This window comes from Leopardus geoffroyi, chromosome C1 (assembly GCF_018350155.1).
Source record: "Leopardus geoffroyi isolate Oge1 chromosome C1, O.geoffroyi_Oge1_pat1.0, whole genome shotgun sequence".
Lineage (NCBI taxonomy): Eukaryota > Metazoa > Chordata > Mammalia > Carnivora > Felidae > Leopardus > Leopardus geoffroyi.
In genome coordinates, this window is record NC_059328.1 from 4,219,120 (window position 1) to 4,238,817 (window position 19,698).

The 19,698-nt window shown below is 63.2% G+C and overlaps 1 protein-coding gene across 17 annotated transcripts in view; it reads left to right on the top strand.

The window, feature by feature from the left end:
• ESPN (espin) overlaps nt 1–19,698 on the top strand; it is a 31,830-nt gene that overhangs the window by 9,929 nt on the left and 2,203 nt on the right. Inside the window, exons 3-13 of one of the 17 annotated variants that reach the window (XM_045475472.1) lie at nt 4,279–4,465; nt 4,565–4,783; nt 4,959–5,090; nt 7,582–7,783; nt 8,680–8,948; nt 11,582–11,743; nt 11,834–12,032; nt 13,339–13,365; nt 14,560–14,705; nt 14,789–15,052; nt 16,764–19,017. In XM_045475472.1, the coding sequence (XP_045331428.1) occupies nt 4,279–4,465; nt 4,565–4,783; nt 4,959–5,090; nt 7,582–7,783; nt 8,680–8,948; nt 11,582–11,743; nt 11,834–12,032; nt 13,339–13,365; nt 14,560–14,705; nt 14,789–15,052; nt 16,764–18,563 (3,607 nt within the window). In that variant the 3' untranslated portion in view covers nt 18,564–19,017. Of the gene's footprint in view, nt 1–4,278; nt 4,466–4,564; nt 4,784–4,942; nt 5,091–6,852; nt 6,923–7,581; nt 7,784–8,679; nt 8,949–10,818; nt 11,066–11,581; nt 12,033–13,338; nt 13,366–13,422; nt 14,317–14,559; nt 14,706–14,788; nt 15,053–16,763; nt 19,018–19,525; nt 19,606–19,698 lie in introns of those variants that run through there. The other 16 variants (XM_045475481.1, XM_045475483.1, XM_045475469.1 and 13 more) reach the window with 16 other exon arrangements.

Below are 19,698 nucleotides of genomic sequence, written 5' to 3' on the forward strand. Positions count from 1 at the left end.
TGGGGCATCCCCACATTTGGAGGTCAGGTGAAGGCCAGGGCCCAGCAAAGAAGACTTAGGAGGCTTGGCGTGAGAGTCGGCTGCTGGTGCAGGAAGCCAGGAGGAGCAGGTGTTCCGGAGAGGGAGGAGGGGCACGTGCTAGGGAATGGCCAAGTCAGAGGAGCAAGGGGAAACCCCTGGGGTTGGTCACAGGGAGTGACAGTTGAGACCCAGTGGGTGGGAGAGGGGGTTGGCTGGTCAGGATACGGCTGCCACACCAGGAGGCAAAGAGCCGCCTTCCCTCCAAGGAAATGTGCAACCTTCCAAAGCTTCCTCTTCCATTCCCTCATAAGAGGCAAGGAGATGCCGGACAATTATGATGCCCATTTGCCGTATTTGGAAACTGAGGCTCAGGAGCTTAATAACCCACTAGGGTGCTACCCAGTGAGCTACAGAGTCAGGGTGGTGGCTGGAGGCCAGGGCCAAGGGCAGGGGCTGGGACTGGAATGGTTACCCTTCGTGTCACTTTGGCTAGAACCCAGTGGGTTAGAGCAGGTGGGATCCTGAGGCCAGAAGTACCCCCACAAGACCCTAGCCCCGTCCTCTGGGTGACCCTCCACAACAGAAACAATGCCTGGCCTGACCTGTGCTGGGCTGAGCCCGGACACCCCAGCCCAGCGGTGTCCCCACAGAGGTACAGGGAGGAGGGATCCCAAAATATAACAACGGTTTCAGGTTCATGCCAGGTGACAGGCCTGTGCTGAGGGGTCTCCAAGCATGTTTCCTGGGCGATTACTGCCCCTCTGCAGACAGCTTTGAGATCAAAGAGACAAGACACAAGACGCTGACACAGCTTGGGGGGGGGTTCATACCCCAAGTTCCTCTTTTTATTTTTTTAAGTTTATTTATTTATTTTGAAAAAGACAGAGACAGTGTGAGTGGGGGAGGGGCAGAGAGAGGGGGAGAGAGAGAATCCCAATCAGGCTCCATGCCTGACGGGGGGGGGGGGGGCCGAAGTCACACGCTTAATCGACTGAGCCACCCAGGCGTCCCCCTAAGTCCCTCTTGCGCCCAGGTCTTTCTCTGCCTGTCTCTCATCGAGCGGTCCTAGGCTTCTTTGCACAGTATCTGGAAAATGGGAACCATGCCAGCACCTCCCCCATCCGTCGCTGAGAGGACGTGGTGAGAAAGCTCTGTGCTCATCACGGTGCCTGAAACAGACCTGCTTTCACTGGTGTCGATTATCGTCGCTACTATGATATATTCAGCTCTCCACTGAAATTAATTAACTTTGCTCCTTGTGCTCCTCCATATTTTTCTGATTTCCCCCAGTGAGCATGAGGGTGTCCCTGCCCTTCTTGCCTCCAGGCTGAAGTAGAAGGTGACAAGGCCAGGGACCCCCTTTCCCCGCCCTCGCCCTCACCCTCGCCCATCAGCTTATCTGCCTCATTGTGCTGGGGCCTCCTGGGCTGGAGGCTGTGGCTCCAGGACGGGAGAGGCTGAAATGCTAATTGGAAGGGTGGTAGGCAGGAACGTTTATTGAGTGTTTACTCTGGCCCAGGGACTCCAGCGGGGAGTGTCAGCCACTGGCCTGGCAGGAGGTTGTGCGCAGGACTGCCCCCTCCTGCTCAGGTCCTGCCCTGTGCCAGCTTCTCAGACCTTCTCAGACCTTCCCAGGCTGGCTGGCCACGCCTGGATGGTGAACACCTGCCAAGCAGGGGGTGCTGGGAGGGCAGGTCTCCTGGCGTATCTGGCGCCCCATGGTGTCGCCATTGCCTCAGACCTCCCCAGAGAGGCCTCAGTGGGTCCTGGGGGGTGGCCCCCTCAGCCTCTGATCCCCAGGACCCCAGCACTCACTGTGCCTTGGTTACGGGGTGAATAATTCAGGCCACTGAGTGTCGGTCATGAAATATTAAACAGGCTGTTCCTGTCACATCAGTATGTGAATGCATGTGTGGGGGGTGACAATGGCACTGGGGCGTGGAGGCTGGTGGCCGCGAGCCAGACTGTTCCTGGGGAGAGGCGTGTGGGTGAGTCTCTGTCACCGTGTGCCCTGTCGCCTCGTGAGCACCGTTGCCCTGGCACGGGTTGGGTCACGGAGGGCAGCCAGGCATGGTCTCTGTCCCACCCCAAATGTGTGAAGTGCCACACTCTGCATCAGCCCTAGAAAATGGCAGCTCTGTGTCTAGGGAGGAGGTGCCCGTGTCAGGAGTGAGGAGAGAGCAGGGAGGCGCCCAGTGTGGGGCTGCAGGTGGCCTGGGGTCAGGGGTCCGGGAAGTGGACAGGGACCAGGGTTTTAGGGACAGGAAGTCAGCTGGGAAAGGGACCAAGTCATGTCATGACAGGGTGGGTGAGAGGGCAGAGAGAAGAGGACTGGGTGGCCTGGTGCCCATGTTGACGGACAGCTGGGCGCGCACTTGGATGAGGGAGGGAGGGCGTGGACGGACACTGGCGGAGTGTGTGACTGATGTCGCCAGCAGATAGATTGGGGAGGCAGATGGGCGGGAAGATGTGAAGTCAGGTAAGAACTGCACTTCCTGGGGCACAGAGGGCTGACCCGGCACAGGGGGGGCTCAGCCCCTAGGGAGCTTCTGAGACTCCCTGGGGAGGGCGGTGGGCACACGGCTCCTGTGTCTGGTCCTGGGTTGTGGCTCCACCTAGTGCCCAACTGTGGTAACTGTGCTCTGGGCTGTCCACACCCAGACTCCGTCAGGGGCAGGGCCAGCTTCCCTGTTTCCCAGCAGCACTCCACCTCATGGGGTTGACTCCCAGTTCCCCGGTTAGGACTCTTCTTCAGCAGCTGGGGAACGGGCACGAGGAGCAATGACACCCGCAAGCTGAGCCTCAGGGAAGCCCCAGGAGTGAGCACAGGGAGCGGCCTCTTCACTCCCCGTGTGCCTACTGCATGCACCAGGCTCTGCATCACAAACATACGCTCCAGTGCCATTTACCGGTTATGTGACCTTTGGCAAGTCAAAGCCCCTGAGCCTCAATCGCCCCTCTGCAAAACGGGAATGACAATAGGACCTAAGCTGGGGCATTCGATGAGAACCTGCCCACCAATATCGTGTTGAGTAAGAAGTTGCTGCGGCCAAGGTCGAAGAGGTTGACCTGCTGTCTCCTCGAGGATTTTGATGGCTCCCTGTCATACATTTAGGTCCTTCATCCATTTGGAGTTTATTTTTGTGTCTGGTGTAAGAAGGTGGTCCGGGTTCATTCTTCTGCATGTAGCTGTCAGGCTTTCCCTCTTCCTTGCTGAAGAGACTCTTTATTCCATTGAATAGTCTTTCCTCCTTTGTCAAAGATTAGTTGGCCATACGTCTGTGGGTCCATTTCCGGCTTCTCTATTCTGTTCCATTGATCTGAGTGTCTGTTATTGTGCCGGTCCCATACTGTCTTGATGATGACAGCTTTGTCATACAGCTTGAAGTCCAGCCCGCCCACCAATATATAGCACACCAGAGGTGCTTGGTGAATGGTGGCCTCCTGTACAGTTGCCAGGTTAACAACAGTTAATATCCAGTTTAACTTTAGATACACGGCAAATAACGTGTTAGTATAAGTATGCCCCATGCTTTGTTTGGGATATACTTATGCTAGAAGATGATTTCTTGTTTCGCAACTCAGAATAAACAGGGCGTCTTGTGTTTTATCTGGCAACCCTACTACTCTGCCCTCTGGGAATTAAGTCTTCCAGGGGAGGCAGAGGCCAAAATCAGTTATGTTCAATCAAGCATGATAGGCAGTCCGTGGAGTGAGCCCAGGGCCGTACAGGGCACAGAGATAGGAAAGGCAGGCTCTGCCTGGGGAAATCAGGGCAGGCCTCACTGAGGAGGGATCTGGACTGAGTCCTAGGGAGGAGGAAGGAAGTGCATTCCAGATAGAGAGGGACCTGATCAAAGGCATAAAGGTAAGACAGAAGGTTTGGGGACTTGGGGGCTCACGGTGACAGTGGTTCAGTGTGGCTGAAAAGGTAAGAAGCGGCCAGCTCACCACATCCTTGTAGACCTTGATGAAGAGGTTGAGCTATTTACTGAGGACAGGGAATAACTCGGTCAGATGTACACGGAAGCAGGGAGGCTGCTGGAGGGGAGTGGCCAGGCCAGAGGGGCCCCCCTGAGGGAGGCTGGCACAGGACCCAGTCCAGAGGGAGTCAGGTATAGCGCGACCCGGTAACTAAACCTCCTCCAACCCACGCCCCCGGCCCTCCAGAGCTCCCCAAAAGAGCGCGAGGGGCGTTAAGAAGCTCTGGGGGCAGGTGGGCGCTGAGAGCCCGAGGTGGGTGCTGTGTCTCCGCAGGGGAGTGAATGCGCAAACCAAGAACGGTGCCACGCCCCTGTACCTGGCGTGCCAGGAGGGCCACCTGGAGGTGACGCAGTACCTGGTGCAGGAGTGCGGCGCGGACCCGCACGTAAGAGCCCAAGACGGCATGACCCCGCTGCATGCCGCGGCGCAGATGGGCCACTGCCCGGTCATCGTGTGGCTGGTGAGCTCCGGGGCGGGGCAGGGCCCGGGGAAGGGCGGGGTCTGCACGCCCAGCCGCCGGCACCGACGGGGGCGGGGCCTGGAGGGGCCCGGCGCCCAGCCCCCGCCCGTCTTTCCCCCGCCCCCTCCCGCCCAGGTGAGCTGCACCGACGTGAGCCTCTCGGAGCGGGACAATGACGGCGCCACGGCCATGCACTTCGCGGCCAGCCGCGGCCACGCCAAAGTGCTCAGCTGGCTCCTGCTGCACGGCGGCGAGATCACGGCCGACCTGTGGGGCGGGACCCCTCTGCACGACGCCGCTGAAAACGGGGAGCTGGAGGTGGGGACGGGGCCGGAGAGGGGGGGGGGGGGGCGGGGCCGGAGCGGACGGGGGTGGGACGGGCGCCCTCTGCTGGCACCGAGCTCTCAGCACAACCCTGCCCCGGCGCGGGGCGGTGAGGGGGGGCGGGGGTTCCGGGCTGGCGACCGGGGTCCTCAGTACTCGACCCCCGCAGTGCTGCCAGATCCTGGTAGTGAACGGCGCGGAGCTGGACGTCCGCGACCGTGACGGATACACGGCGGCCGACCTCTCGGACTATAATGGCCACAGCCACTGCACCCGCTACCTGCGCACCGTGGAGAGCCTGGTACGACCTTGGCGCTGCCCCCTGCTTAATCTCGTCCCCCACCCCGCCTCTCCCTGCCCCCAGAGGTAGGTGTTGTTACCCCTTTACCGTGGAGGAAGCTGAGGTTCGCACACATGAAGCCCCTTGTCTCTTGTCCGAGGTCACACAATGAGGAAGTGTCCTAGACCATTACCCTTCCCAGCCCAGAGCCACTGACTATTGAGGAGGGAGGGGGTGAAGGAAAAGGGTCAAGGGGAAGAGGACCAGCGTCCTCCTGGTAAGAAGGAAGGCTTGGAGAAATCGCAAGACACTTACATACCAATGGGAATGGTCAAGTCCATTCACCTGCCCACAGCCCACAAGTAGTAGCTCATTTAACTCTCCACCACCTCTAAGGTGGGTGGTGTTAATGTCCCCATCTCACCCAAGGTCACACAGCTGTTAAGTGGTGGAGTCTGAGAGGCATGGCCTGGAGCCACTGCTCTCGACCACGACAGTGTATGTTTGCTCACTTCATGGCTGCTTCATAACGAAACTTCTGTTACTCTGTTTAAATTATTTTATTATGGTTATGCAGCTGGGAAGTAACCTACTGGGACTTGAGCTCAGGTGTGGTTGGTTCCAAGTTCAGGGCACTGCCTCATCTGGTGTAATGCCTTTGGGACAGGAGGGAAGACAGAGGGTGGGCCTCCCAGGTGCCTTTCAGCTCCAGGGGCAGCCTGGCCAGAAGAGGGACTAGGAAATGAGGTCTGGAGGGGAGAAGGTGGGATGGCCTTTTGCCCACGGCACCGTCTGCCCTGTCTGCAAGCACACAGGGGCACCCTGGTGCTGGGTACTCCAGAGCACAGCTAGGCCCAGCGGTCGGAAACTGCAGCTGGACCCAAGGAAGAATGTCCCCCCAAAAGGGCCGCCCAGAGAGCGTAACGGTCTGTCACCAGGGTATACAAACAGGGGTGGATGCTGTGAGGGGCGTTTCTGCACCACAGGTGGCTCTTTCCCACTGAGAGAGGGTACGATTCTGTTTGGAGGGTGGGGTGGGAGGAGGCACAAAGCCCCAGCCCTTCCGTCTCTAAGTAAGCAATAAATAAGCAATAAACACCATCCCTTGAATCCTCACTCTGGCACGCAGCCTGCCAGCACTTTCTAGCATAATCTCAGCCTTCACAGTAAATTAATACTAACAGCTGACATTGTGTAGCGTGTACTGGCTGCCATACTCTGGCCCTTCACTAACTGTTAAAATCTTCCTCATACCTTAATGGGGCAGGAGATACTGTTATCCCCACCGACAGGAAGGATAAGTGACTTGCCCGAAGTCACTTGGCTAGTAGGTGGGAGAGGTGAAAATTGAAGCCAGCGTTCCGGGCTGCAGAGCCTGGGCCCTTAACCTCTGCTCTCCGTGGGGTCAGGACTGGGCACCCCCATTGCCCACTGCTGATGGCCAAGAAAAGAGCATTTTCATCTTCCCCCTACCAGAAGCCCAGCCCCTATGCTTCCCCTTGGCTCATGGAAGAGGCAGCAGGGCCCGGCCCGGCCCCGCTGAACTGGGTGGGCTGTGGGCCCCTCGGCCCCCTCACCCAGACAGGCCCAGCTGCAGCAGAGCTGCAGATCCAAGCCATGCAGAATGCTGGCCCAGAAAAGGCAAACACTCCCACAGAGCCCCTAATTACAGGGCCAATGAGCAGGGCTGCTGAGCTGTTACCTGGTGCCAGGCTTGCCTCCCGCTCCCAGGGGGCCTGTGACACTTCTCAGGCAGGGGAGGGGGCACAGGGCAGGGAGGAGCAGGCCTGGGCAGGAGGCAGCAGACGGAGGCAGCCAGCGGGCTTGCCAGCAGCAAGGCCAGCATGGGCAATGTAAGCAAGCCCCCACCCCAGCCCGCTCCCGTCCCATGGGAGGGTCAGGCCCATGGGCGGGGCATAGACAGTGGTGGGGACAGCATGCCTGTGGCCTGAGCCCGACTCAGCTGGGCCACCCCAGGCCCTGCCCTTTCTCCAAGGGCCCCATCAGGAGACAGGCTGGGCTGGTATTGGGATTTGCCCCAGTAGGGCAGGGAGAGACCAGGGCTGCTGGCCGGGTAATGGGGAATCAGTCTTCCCTGCAAGTTGGGGGGCCCCACCCGCCTCCCCTACCCCACCTGCCCCAGGTGTTCCCATCAGCTGCAGCTCCTGAGCCCCTCCCCGCAGATACACTGGAGCCCACCCCTCTGGCTGGTGCCATGGCAGTCTTGCCCTTGGGGTCCAGACCAGGGCCCCCTCTTCCGGCCATCTCTCCACCCCCTTGAGCAAAGAGGGGCTGGGGTGGGAGTTTCCCAGGAACCCCGGGTCCTGCTGCGAGGGGGCTGGGCTTGAATCTTAGCCTGGGAAGAACCCGACAGACATTCTCATTATGGGGTGGGAGCCCAGAAAGGGAAGCGGCTCGGCCCGGGCCACACAGCAAGGACATGCCGGAGCAGGACCCTGGCCCGAGCGCACCGGTCTTCATTGTCGACCTCATTGCCTTCCCTCCTGTTCAGAGTGTGGAGCACCGCGTGCTGTCCCGGGATCCGTCTGCTGAGCTGGAGACCAAACAGCCCGACTCGGGCATGTCTTCACCCGATACCACCGTGTCGGTCCAGCCGCTGAACTTTGACCTCAGCTCACCCACCAGCACCCTCTCCAACTACGACTCCTGCTCCTCCAGCCACTCCAGCATCAAGGGCCGGCGCCCCCCACGTGGTGAGCGGGCCAGGCCGGGAGGAGGGAGGAGGGAGGAGGGGGCGCAGACCGGGACAGACCACCGGGCCCTGAGGGCCAGCCCCAGGCCCACTCTGCCCACAGCTGACGCCGGAGGCTGCCCAGGTCACCAGCAAGGGCTGCTGGTCCTGGTGAGAGGCCGGTGACACTTGTCCTGGTGTGTGCTGCTCGCAAGCACACCTGTGCACCCACATGTACTCTCCCTGGGACAAACCCCACGCGCCCCCTGCAGATGACTCACTCGCTCACACACACAGATGTTCCCCAGACGTGACACACACCTGTGCGCCCTCAAGAGGGCACACGTGTCTGCACAGCACACAGGGACGCGCATACACGCACCGTGCAGATGCACGCACGCACCTACACTACAGCACAGACACACAACCCTCCGTCCCCATATCCGGGCACATGTGCACGTTAACACACGCACACCCCACGTCCACAGACCGATGCAAACACATTTGTAAATACACAGAAATGCGCAGATGCTTGCACACCTGCACACACCAACGCCAAATGTTAGGCAGAGGCGGGCACGCGAGTGTTCACGCGCTGACCACACGCTGAGCCTAGGTGGCCATCCACCTGTGATACCTGCTTCCTGCTGCCAGGTGGTGGCCGCAGAGATGGTGGGGTGGCCCTGCAGTTTGGGGCATGGCCATGCGGACTCCTGCCGCCCGGCCCTGTCAGGTCTGAGCTCAGGAGCTACGCCTTCACCCTCCGGTTGGGCCCTGCGCTGCTGGGGCTCCCAGTGAGCCGTAGAAGCCGTATCCCTAAGCCCACCTCACCCCTTGGCGCGTTGCTTCCGGGTGGAAGGGGGTCTCAGTCTTGGGGACTCTGCAAACTCCCACACCCCGCCTTCCCTCCCTCCCCAGACCTTGCCAGCTCCAGAGCCGCAGACATACAAAGCTACATGGACATGCTGAGCCCCGAGCTGGGCCGACCCCAGGGCAAGATGGGGAGAACCACACCACCACCACCACCCAGCTTCCCTCCGCCGCCCCCACCCCCAAGCACCCAACTGCCCCCACCCCCACCAGGCTACCCGGCTCCCAAGCCCCCTGTGGAGCCACATGCCGCGGACATCTACGTGCAGACCAAGAGCAAACTCCGCCATGTGGAGAAGGAGGCCTTCAAGAAGGAGGTAGTGAACCTTCTCCCAGCTGCCTGCCTCCCAGCGCTGGGCTGAGGCCAAGAGACTGCCTGGCTCGTGGACACAGGGCGGGGGGGGGGGGGCCAGGCCAGTGGCCTATTCAAGAGTACAAACTCCTGGCTAGCCCCGTGGGGGACTCAGGGCTGGGCACTGGGGACAGGGAGATGAGTCAGACGAAGCCACTACCCTCTCGGGAACTGGTGATGGGTGAAGGAACATATAATCAGACAGCCGGGCCTCTCAGGGAGCTGGGTCCTCCCTGACCTCTTGCACAGTGTGGTGGGGCGGTCACGGAATTGGCAGAGACTGCCCCCTCCGCAGACTTACCTGTGCCCAGAGCCCCAGGCTCAGGTGGGGAATGGCTCCCAAGGGGCTGTCTTCCAGGTGGGAGATGAGGGGGCAGGGAAGGTGAGGGCCAGGAGGAGGGTGGAGGAAGGGAGAGAGGGACTCAGCACTCAGTGGGGGCTGAGGGAGGGTAAAGCTGAGGTTGGCTACCCAGTCTGAGGCTTGAGTGCCCAGGCCGATGGAAGGGCCAGTCCTGAGATGCGACGTGTGGGGGAGAAGCCAGCCTGTGGGGAGGGGGGCTGTGTCCAGTGTGGGCACATTGAGTGTGAGGTGCCCAGGATGTCAGGGCCTCTGGGGTCCTGGCTGAGGCTCTGGAGCCAGAGGGCTAGTCTCGGTGGCTGAGAATGCTAGTCGGGGAGCCCCCCAGGGGGCCCCCGGGGTGCTGGCCAACAGGGCAGAGCCCGCTGGTCTGGGACATGGAAGGCAGCCTGAGACCACAGGTGGCTGAGTATGGGGTCTAGGCTCCGGAGGGTCCTGTGGGAGCCCTGACCTGTAGTTCTCCCTCAAGCCCAAGGCAAACCACTCCGGAGCCAAGCTGAGTAACCAATTTGCCCACAGGTGTCCCAGGTCACAAGGCCACTGGGTGGGGGAGGGGAGGGGCAATTTCCACAGCGACTCCACCCTCCCCTCATGCCATCTGCGGCCAGGCTGTCAGTCGGGTTCCCCTTTCATCTCTGTGAGGTGGAGAGGGCCCAGGAGAGGACTGCAGAGGGCCAAGGGCGGGCGGACTTTCCTGGCCCGCCGTGTGGGCTCTGGCCAAAGCACAGCCTGTGCCCCCTCCACTCCCCTGAGCCCCAGGATCTTGAGGTCCCGTGCCCCTACCCGCTGTGTGCGTGCAGGGCCGCAGGCGACAGGCAGCTCCACAAAGGGCCCTTTGTGTGCCCACTGCGCCTGACGCCCCCGCCTCCGCCCCCTGGGCCTGGCCGTTGCTTGACCGCAGCGGGAGCAGGGTCGCGGCATCCGCGCCTTGGGGCTGCAGGGGGCGCCGAGGGGCGGGCTGGCCCAGAAAACAAATCCTGTGGTGTCGGGTTTCCTGCAACGAGAGCCGGTTCGGGTGGGGCTTGGAGGTCCGGGGCCACCGCGGGGACGCACGGGCGGGGGGTGGGGGGGTGGATCAGGGGACAGCCCCCGCACAGGGACTCGGCCTTTGGCCCCGCCGCCCCATGTCCTTTTCCCTGGGCTAGGCTTAGCAGGGGGCAGCTGCGATGGGGCGGGCCACCGCGCTGTCATCCGAGCCCGCCTTGCCGCCCCTGAAACCCGAGGCTTAGGCGCGGGTGTCGGTGTCGCTTACGCGGATGTCGATGGTTTCCAGATGCGGGAGGGGAAGGGCGGGGGCGTGACCCGGAACCCGGGGGTACCAAACACCCGGGGCTCCACTGCTCGGGTGGCTCCCGCACTCCGTCCACGGGGTATGGAGGGGACAAGTTGGAGGAGGGGGGCGAGGGCTGGGGTGCTCGACACCTAGCGGAGGGAGAGCGGAGCAGGGGCGGGGCCACATCTGGCTTACGGGGCAGGCGAGGCGCTGCGGCCGGTCGTGGCGAGGCAGGTGGAGCCCCCGTGGCATCCCCCCTTGCTGGGAGTGGGTCGGCGCGGGATTGGCTGGCCCTGGGTGATGTCAGGGCGACAGAGCTCATAGGCGCTCTTGGGCGCGGGCGGGCAAGGGCTGGGCTGTAACCCGAGAGGAAGGATCAGGTGGCGCAGGTGTCGGGTCCATGCCGCCCCCGCCGCCAGGTGCACAGCGGGGGCCACCGGCACTGGCGCAGGTAGGAGCAGCCCCGGGACCGCGCGGCTTAGAGCCTTGGGCAACCAGGAGCCTCACAGGACAAGGGCTCTGAGAGGGCTCCCTCGGGGTCGGGGTCCCTGAAAGAGAGGGTTCGGCAGAGCCTTGTGGACGCGCGGGACGGCCGGGTAGCCAGGCGTGGGGTGAGGCAGAGGCCTTCGCGCTGGCTTAAACTGCGAGCTGCCCCGTCTCCGGCTCCCCCTGGCGACTGGGCTGGGTCAACCCGCCCCTGGTCCCGCCCCTTCTAGCCTCACTGGGGGCCCTTGTGGCTCTTGGCCTGCGCCCAGAACCCCTCCCTGGGGGGGCCACCGAGCCTGCCCTTCCCCGGGACCCTCGCCCCATCCCCGCTCGGAGGACCGGAGGGCCTGGGAACCCGGCTGCCTGCACCCCTCGACGGCCGCCGGCCATGAGCCCCGGGAAAGTGAAGAGCTGGGGGGGCGGGGCGTGGGAGGCCCCGGGGACCAGCGCCTGAAGCCCCTCCGCCGCTGTCTTCCCGCAGCTGAGCTCCCGCGACGGCCACAACGGGCTGCGGAGGCAGGACTCCAGCCGCAAGCCCCGCGCTTTCAGCAAGCAGCCCAGCACGGGGGACTACTACCGCCAGCTGGGCCGCTGTCCCGGGGAGCCGCTGGCCACACGCCCGGGCATGGCGCACAGCGAGGAGGTGCGTGCCTGCCAGCCCGCGCCCGCCGGCCGCCCGGGACCCGGCCCGGCCGCCCGCCTCTCACTCGCCAGCCCCTCCGCTCCCCCGCAGGCGGCGCTCCTCCCCGGGAACCACGTGCATAACGGCTGCGCCGCGGACCCCAAGGCGTCCAGGGAGCTGCCCCCGCCGCCCCCGCCGCCGCCGCCGCCCCTGCCGGAGGCCCATAGCTCGCCGCCGCCGGCTCCACCTCTGCCCTTCGAGGGCGCTGGCCCTGGCTGCGGGCAGCGTCGCTCCTCCTCGTCCACGGGCAGTGAGTAGGGGCGGGTTGAGGGGTGGGGGGCGGTGCCAGCCCCGAAGGGGAGGGAAGCCTAGACATCCCTCGCTCCCCAGCTGCTGCTGCCGCCCTGGTGCTCCCTCTTTTCCGACTCGTTCTTCCTGCGGCAAGCCCCTACCCCAGTGAGGACCTAACCCTAAGAGGAGGCCCTGGGTTGCCTCAGTGTGATCTCCGCGCACCTCAGTGACCTCTCTGGGCCCACGTCCCATGCAGCAGGGAAGGCCTCCCAGCTCTGGCGGCTGGTGTTCCTCATGGGCTGGTGCCAACTGGGCAGCTCTAAGTAGAACTGGATTCAAAGAGGCAGGGGCCAACCTTCGTCCTGCCCCTTCTCTATCCTGAGCTTCTCTTCTGCTCCTCACCCCCATCTCTTGTTCCTCCAAGCCAGCTAGCTTTTCTCGGATGCTTCAGGGGCTCTTCCTGGCCAGATACCCAGAGGCCCCAGGCCAGCTATGACCCGGCTATGGGGACAAGGCCAGTGACCCATCATGCTCTGCCCTTTCCCTCCTGATGACCCCCATGGGCATCCTTTTAAGGTCTAGGCTGGCGAACAAGATTCCTGGCTTCTCTCCTGTGAGGTGGGGCAGTCTCTTGCATGCCAGGGCTCCTGCAAGGCCCAGGAGGTGGTGCCTCGCGCGTGTGCGTGTGCGCGCACGCCTTCTTCACCCAGCCACTCCGTGCAGGGACCATGTTTAGTGACATCCAAAGCTTCATGTCCCTCACTAGGAGTGCAAGGGTAGAACCGGGTCCAGGGTAGGGCCAGCCTGGGTTCCCTTCAGATCCCTATGGAGCCTCAGCCCCTGCTGACCAGGGCCCATTGTAGCCTGTCCACCACCAGCTGAGCCTCCAGAAAGGGCCCTAGCTCTGGGGTTAGCTTTTTCTTTCTGGAGCAAGGCTGATGCTAGGAACGGAAGAAAAATAGACTTTGGGCTCCTCCAGAAACCCCTTCTCAGCAGAGCCTGGGCTGGGTGCCCTATCCCAACCCAGTGCCAAGTTTGAGGCCCTTGCTGGGGGAACCAGGGCCAGTGGCAGCCCTACCCAGTCCTCAGGGACAGCAGTAAAGCCCGGAACTGGGTGGGCCACCCTTGTGGAGCCCCAGAGCAGCCTGAGCCAGGGTCAGATGAGCTGGAAAATTCCTCCTCTCCTGTCTCCCCTCCTCTGCATGTCTCCCTCCCCTCTTCCTGCCCTCCCTTCTCTATCCACCCCCCCCCCCCACTGTCCTAGCCTCACCCCGGCCTCCTCCTTGTCCTAACTTTGCTGTCACTTCTCTCCTCTCAATCCCTAGAAGTGAGAGTCCTGAGACACAGGAAGAGTGAGTAGCTGCGTGCGGGGCTCCTGGCTGAGGTGTGGGGCGGGGAACAAGGCACGCTCAGGGGAAGCAAGGCTAAGGACCTGGGGCTTTAAAAAAAAAAAAAAGGAGGGGGCAGGGCCAGGGGCTGGCAGGCCAGGGGTCCTCCACACTACAGGTGGGGCCACTGGCCCCACAGCTACCTTCCTACCTCCACCACACACACACACACACACACACACACACACACACACATTCTACCCATGGCTTTCAGTTTTGCCCAAATAAATGAGCCTGTTGCCAGTGCCTGCCTGGCAGCTTTCCCTTTTACCCCTCCTGCTGCTCGCTCAGGGATCCCCAACCTGGGGAACCCAAGAGCTGTTGGCCTGTTTTGTTCCCCTCACCCAGCCCTCACCCCTCCCTGGGTCTCTAAAGACAGCCCTTCCCAAACCCCAGCCGCCTCCGCGGGCCTTGTCAGAAAATGCAAACTCCGTGCACCTGCCTATTTGCATGCTTTTCACCTGGCCCTTCTTCCTGGGTGACTTCACCCCGTATCCTTAGTAAAGGCTCCGCTTTCCTAGGTCCCCCAGAGCTGAGCAGCGCTTTGCTACACGACAGGCTTGCAACCAGTGTGTCTGCGTCCATGTCTGTCTGTCTGTCTGTGTGGGAGGTGGGGAGGGGACTGGCTTGGTTCTGGTATCCAGGGTCCTGAGCCCATATAGCCACGGAGGCCCCAGGCAACTCAGTCCAAGGGTCACTGAGCTTTGCTGATGCAGAGAGGGCTGGAGGGAGACTCCACCCTGGCTGGCAGAGCCAGGGAACCCAGGACAAAGGTCGGGTGGCTGGCCTTAGACAGGTAGTGTCTTAGAGCTGGTCAGTCAGTGTCCTGGGTGGAGACATTCGCTGGAGTCCCCAGGGCCGGCCCAAGAGCCAGCATGAACTCCCAGGGGCCTCCAGGCAGGGCCCCCATGCCCCGTGAGTAGGGCCGGGAAGATGGTGGGGCTCTGTGAGCTGTCAGCGGGGAGCCCGCCTCTGGGGTACCCAAGAGCCGCCCCCAGGGCCTGGGATCTGGAGAGCTGTCATCTGGGGCCCGGCCCCTCCCAACTTGAAAGACTTGGGGAGGGGGAGGCAGAGGGGCAGGCTAGGGACGGCGGGGATGCAGACCTCGCACCCCCACCCCCCCGCTTGGCCAGCACCTCCTCTCCTGCCTCCGTGCAGGCACCAAGTCTTTCAACATGATGTCCCCGACGGGTGACAACTCGGAGCTACTGGCGGAGATCAAGGCCGGCAAGAGTCTGAAGCCGACGCCGCAGAGCAAGGGGCTGACCACGGTGTTCTCGGGCAGCGGGCAGCCGATCTCCCAGGTAGGCGGCTCGACAGGTACCCCGCCCCGGCCCCCCCTCCCCCGTGCCGGCCGGTCACTCAGCCTCGCCGCTTCTCCCCGCAGCCCGAAGCGCCGCTGCCGCAGGCGTCGCCCGCGCCGTCCCGGGCCCGCAGCCCCACCCCGCCGGCCGTGGGGCCCCAGACACTGCTCAACGGCAGCGTGGCGCCGGCGCCGCCCGCCACCCCGGCGCCAGGCGTGCAGCTCGATGTGGAGGCGCTCATCCCCACGCACGATGAGCAGGGCCGGCCCATCCCCGAGTGGAAGCGCCAGGTGATGGTGCGCAAGCTGCAGCTGAAGATGCAGGAGGAGGAGGAGCAGAGACGGAAGGTGGGTGGGGCGGGGCTTCTGCACCCGGGCACCATCCCCCACATCGCCGCCCGGCCTGCGGGGGCCTTTCCACCTCAGGCGGCTCCCGTTGTCCTTGGGGGGCGGGAAGCAGGGTTGGAGGACCTCCCCTGCCCTGGGGACTGTCCTTCCGTGAGACGGGCAAAGCTCATCAAACGCGAACGTGCTTCACGTCGCCCGGGATCTTGTAAAAATGCCGATTCTGATGCAGGAGCTGTGGGTGGGGCTGAGATTCTGCGTGTCTGGAAAGCTCCTGGTGAGACTGACCTGCTGGTCCAGGGACCGCCCTCTGCATGGCCAACAGGCTTTGGGCTGCAGTCAGACTGGCCTGGGCCCTTTCCTGCACCGCCACTTTCCAGCCTTCGAGACTGAGCCTCATCCAGCCTCAGTTTTCTTATCTGTCAGATGATTGACCGTCTTTGGCTGGCAGGGTGGTTTGCCACTGACCGGCTCAGCACGTGTTTCCTGGGTGCTGTGTTCTGTGCGCTGTTGTAGCCTCTAGGGATTCGCGATGAATATCTCAAGGCCTTTTCAAAGGTGGCTTTGGGGAGTGGGGCGGGAGGGGGCCAACCAACAAGCAAACACAGCATCTTAGTAGAGATAAGTGCCCCCAAGAATACAAAACAAGGTAACATGAGAGCCTGAGTGAGCAGGGAAGCCAGGGACGGGGCTGTTAACAACACTGCCCTCACTGGGATGGGGCATGCAGAGGCCTGGGGCTGCCCTGCACCCACCGTCCTATTTGGGGTGGGGCCAGTGTTATGAAGGAGGAAGTGAAGTCCAAGGTGGACTTGGAAGATGAGCAAGAGGTGGGCTGGGAACAGAGTGGGGCAAAGAGCAGGCTCAGTGACTGTCCTGTCAGTACAGGGGTGGAGCTGGAGAGATCAGTGGGGGCAGATCACCAAGTCCTGGCCTTGAAGAAAATGGACTTTCTCCTGCAGCAGTAGGGAGCCTGGGAGAGGGGTTAAGTGAGGGAATTAGCATCATCCTGTGTGTCTGTGAGGGAACGGATTGATTGTAGTGGGTCAAGATGAACCGGGAGGATGTGAGGACGACCCCCCCCCACCCCAAGCCCAGGCTGCAGAAGCCCAGCACTAAAGGGAGGAATGAACGAAACTCTCAGAAGTTCCTGGCACACCTAGCTCATAAAATTGATTATCATCCCTAGTGCCGCGGACAAGGGGTGAGAGCTGAGGCTTCAAGCTGGTTCAGCAGTAAAACACTGACAGCGTGCACAGGGAGGGCTCGGGCTGCGGGGACAGCTGACAAGAGGTCATCAGTATGCGCGAGGTCCCTCTGGGATGTGGCCTCCAAACAGCAGCCCTGAGATGGGGTGGGAAAGGGCAGCCTGGCGTCGCAGCTTCAACGCCTTTTGCATGTTCCTTCGGTGGTGTAATGAGCAACCAAGCCAGGTGTGGAGACTCCCTCTGCCCGCTCAGTCTCTGCAACAGCGCCCAACGACCCCGCCAGCGACCAAAGTGGACACTGCCCAGCGCCCGGAGTAGCGGTCTGGGCCGAAGTCTCGCCCCAGTGTAATCACCCGCCGGCCGGGCGTGGCCCATCCCTGCCAACAGAGCCCCGCGGAGCCATTACACCACCCAGGACATGCAAAGGGCGCCCCCCGGCGGCCGCTGCGGGAGCCGGGCCAGAGGGAGACGCGCCTCCCTCCCCTCTCTTGTCTTCCCCGCCTTAGCTGACGTCCGCCAGCTCATGCTGCTACCCCCGCGAGGGCTGGAGGTACTCCAGCGCGCACAACGCCATCCTCGGGCCCTTCGGCGAGCTCATGACCGAAGCCGACATCCTCCGCATCGAGCAGCAAATCGAGAACCTGCAGGTGTTGCACAAGGCGCAGAAGCTGGAGGCGCGCCTGGAGCAGCTGGAGCTGGAGTTGGAGCAGCTGCTGCCGATTTCGGCCGCCCTTTCCGCGCCGCGCTTCACCGTCGATCCGCGCCGCATGCACGGCCGCGCAGCCAGTCTGCCTGCCTGGTGCAGCAAGATCTCCACGCTGCTCAAGAGCATGGCCACGCTGCTGGCCGCGCTGGGCGGCCGGCCCGCGCACCTGGCCGAGCTGCTGGCCGCCGACACCGGCCAGCCGCTGGCACCGCTGCCCGACGCGCCCTGGCGGCCGGGTCCGCTCTGCCTCGGCCGCTCGCACTCGCTCAGCTGGTGTCGCGAGGCCGTGGCGCGCGAGATCCTCGAGTGCGGCGTCTCCGTGCAGCATCTCCGCGCCGTCTACGAGCTACGCGCCCAGGGCTCGGCGCCCGCGCGCGGCTCGCGCCGCAAGCTCTCGCTTCCCGCCGCCGCCTCGGGCCGAGAGCCCATCCTCGAGGAGGACTACGTGGCTGCCGGCGCCGGGGAACCAAGCGCCCCGGTCGCCAACGGCTTGCCGGCCCCCTGGGACTCCGTGGGCGCGCTGGGCCCGCCCGACGCGCCGGACCACCAGGCGGCGCTGCCCGAGCCCCAGCAGCTGGCGCGCCAGCCGTCGCTCTCCACCGAGCTGCGCGGCGTCCAGGACTACATAGATATGCGCAAGGAGCGCATCGTCTACCTCTTCCTGGAGCACTGGCGCAAGTGGACCTTCCGCGGCCCCCGGCGCCACGCCCAGGCGCGCCTGCGCAGACTGCTGCCCCGCGTGGTGGCCGCCGGCACAGGCCCGGGCCCCGAGGCCGCCGACGCTCTCCGGCCGCCGGCCGGCGACGGCCCGGATGCGCGGCTGCTGCGCCTGCTGAAGCAGCGGCAGGTGGTGGGCAAGCTGCTGGGCCACTGGCGGAGCCTGCTGCGGCAGGTGCCGGTACGCCCTTCGTGTGGCTCGGGCCTGGCTCACGGCCTGTACTGGCCCGAACACTTTCTGCCGCCCCTGGACGGCGGCGCGCCCCCGCGCTACGACAGCCTCACGCTCGACCTCTTCATGCTCGGCTACTTCCAGCTGCTGGAGATGGGCCTGAGCCGCGAGGAGCGCAAGTTCCGCCACCTGCTGTGCTACGAGATGTTCGACCGGCTGGGCAGCCACCCGTGGGAGCTCATCCGCCTCTTCCACCGCGTGGTGCTCGAGGAGGTGGAGGCTGGCCGACGAACCTGGAGCGACGGCTTCGAGGACCTCAGGCGCCAGTTCTTTGGAGACAGCCCGGAGGCTGAGCCAGCCCGGGAAGAAGAAGTGGAGAAGGAGCAAGAAGAGAAAAAAGAAGAGGAAGAGGAGGAGGGGGAGGCGGCGGAGGAGGAGGGAGAGCCGGCAGAAAAGGTCCCTCCGGGTCAAACGGTGGACTGGCCAGAGGGGCAGCCCGAGGCCCCAGCTCCTGCGCCGCAGCCCCCCAGCCCCCCTCCGCCAGCCGCGCCTCCCCCGACGTGGGACCCTCCTGGTTCCGAAGCCCCTGTCGAAGACCCCCTGGAGCTGGTGTCTGAGATGGGCGAGTTCAGCAACGAGGACATCTGCCGCTACATCGACCGCAGCTTCTCCTTCTGGAAGGAGAAGGAGGCAGAGCTTTTTGACATCTGAGCAGCAGAAATCGGAATTTCCCCCTCAAGCATCTTAACCCAGGCTTGGATGCCCGTCTGATGCCCTCTGGAGGCCAGAAGCCCACAGGAAAAACCCAGAAGCCAGCAGGGTGGCCTTGGAAAACCCAGAGTATCCAGGGCCAGGCTGCCAGAGCCTTTGAAGCCCACTATGACCAGATGTGGGGCAGTGGCTGCAGTGGGCAGGGCACAGGGCACACCAGGTGTTCCCCTCTGGGCCTACAGTCTCGCCCGGCTCTGCATGGTAGGCAGGTAGAAGAAGCCGCCCCTCTGAGTGAGGGACCGTGGGTCCCCCCTGGGGCAGCGTGGCTCTCCTCTCTTTGGTTTTGCACTGGAATTCACAGCTACTTCTTTGAGGTCAAGGGAGCCACATGTGTAGTGTTCCGTGTGACGTGTTCTCCTGTGTAACATCCACGTAATAAAACTCTTTGCTGTAAGCTGCCTGTGTTGGATGCCCGCCTCCGCCCCTGCCAAGTCGATGCAGCCACACAGTTGTACAGGTAGTGTCTACTCCACTTGGGAACAGGACGTGCATAGGCCAGAAGGTCCTTCGCAGTGGAGGCCAGCTTGAGCCCCTCCGAGCTGGCTGGATCTGTGGGGGCCCAAGTATGGGTCTGCCCAGAGAGTCGAGGTCAGGGCCCTGGAGCCATCCGTCAGCCTGCCCTAGTGGGAAATCTCATTCTCTGCTCCTCTCCTGCACCTTAGCTCTGACCTGTCTGGCACCACCTCTAGAACACAGGGGGCCTGAGTTATGAGGGGGTAGAGCACAGGAGGCCCCCTCTAAGGGGGTTGTGGCCAGGCACCTTCATCTATTTGCTCTGTAGAAGGACGTCTGTATCCCATTGTCCCTGACTAGCGCGGGTCCCCCGGGGTTGGGGGTGCACCTCCCCCCAAACCCCACCTCCCAGCGCATGCTGGTCCTGAAGTTCTGTGCTTGTGTTTCAGGAGGAAGAGGAGGAGGCCCGGCTGGCCAGCATGCCTGCCTGGAGGCGAGACCTCCTGCGGAAGAAGCTAGAAGAGGAGAGGTGAGCCGGGGGACCGGAAGCTTCAGGGCCTGGTAGGGTGTCTTGATCATGCCCCTGAGGTGGTGGCACCAAATAATGCTGTTTCTTTTTCCT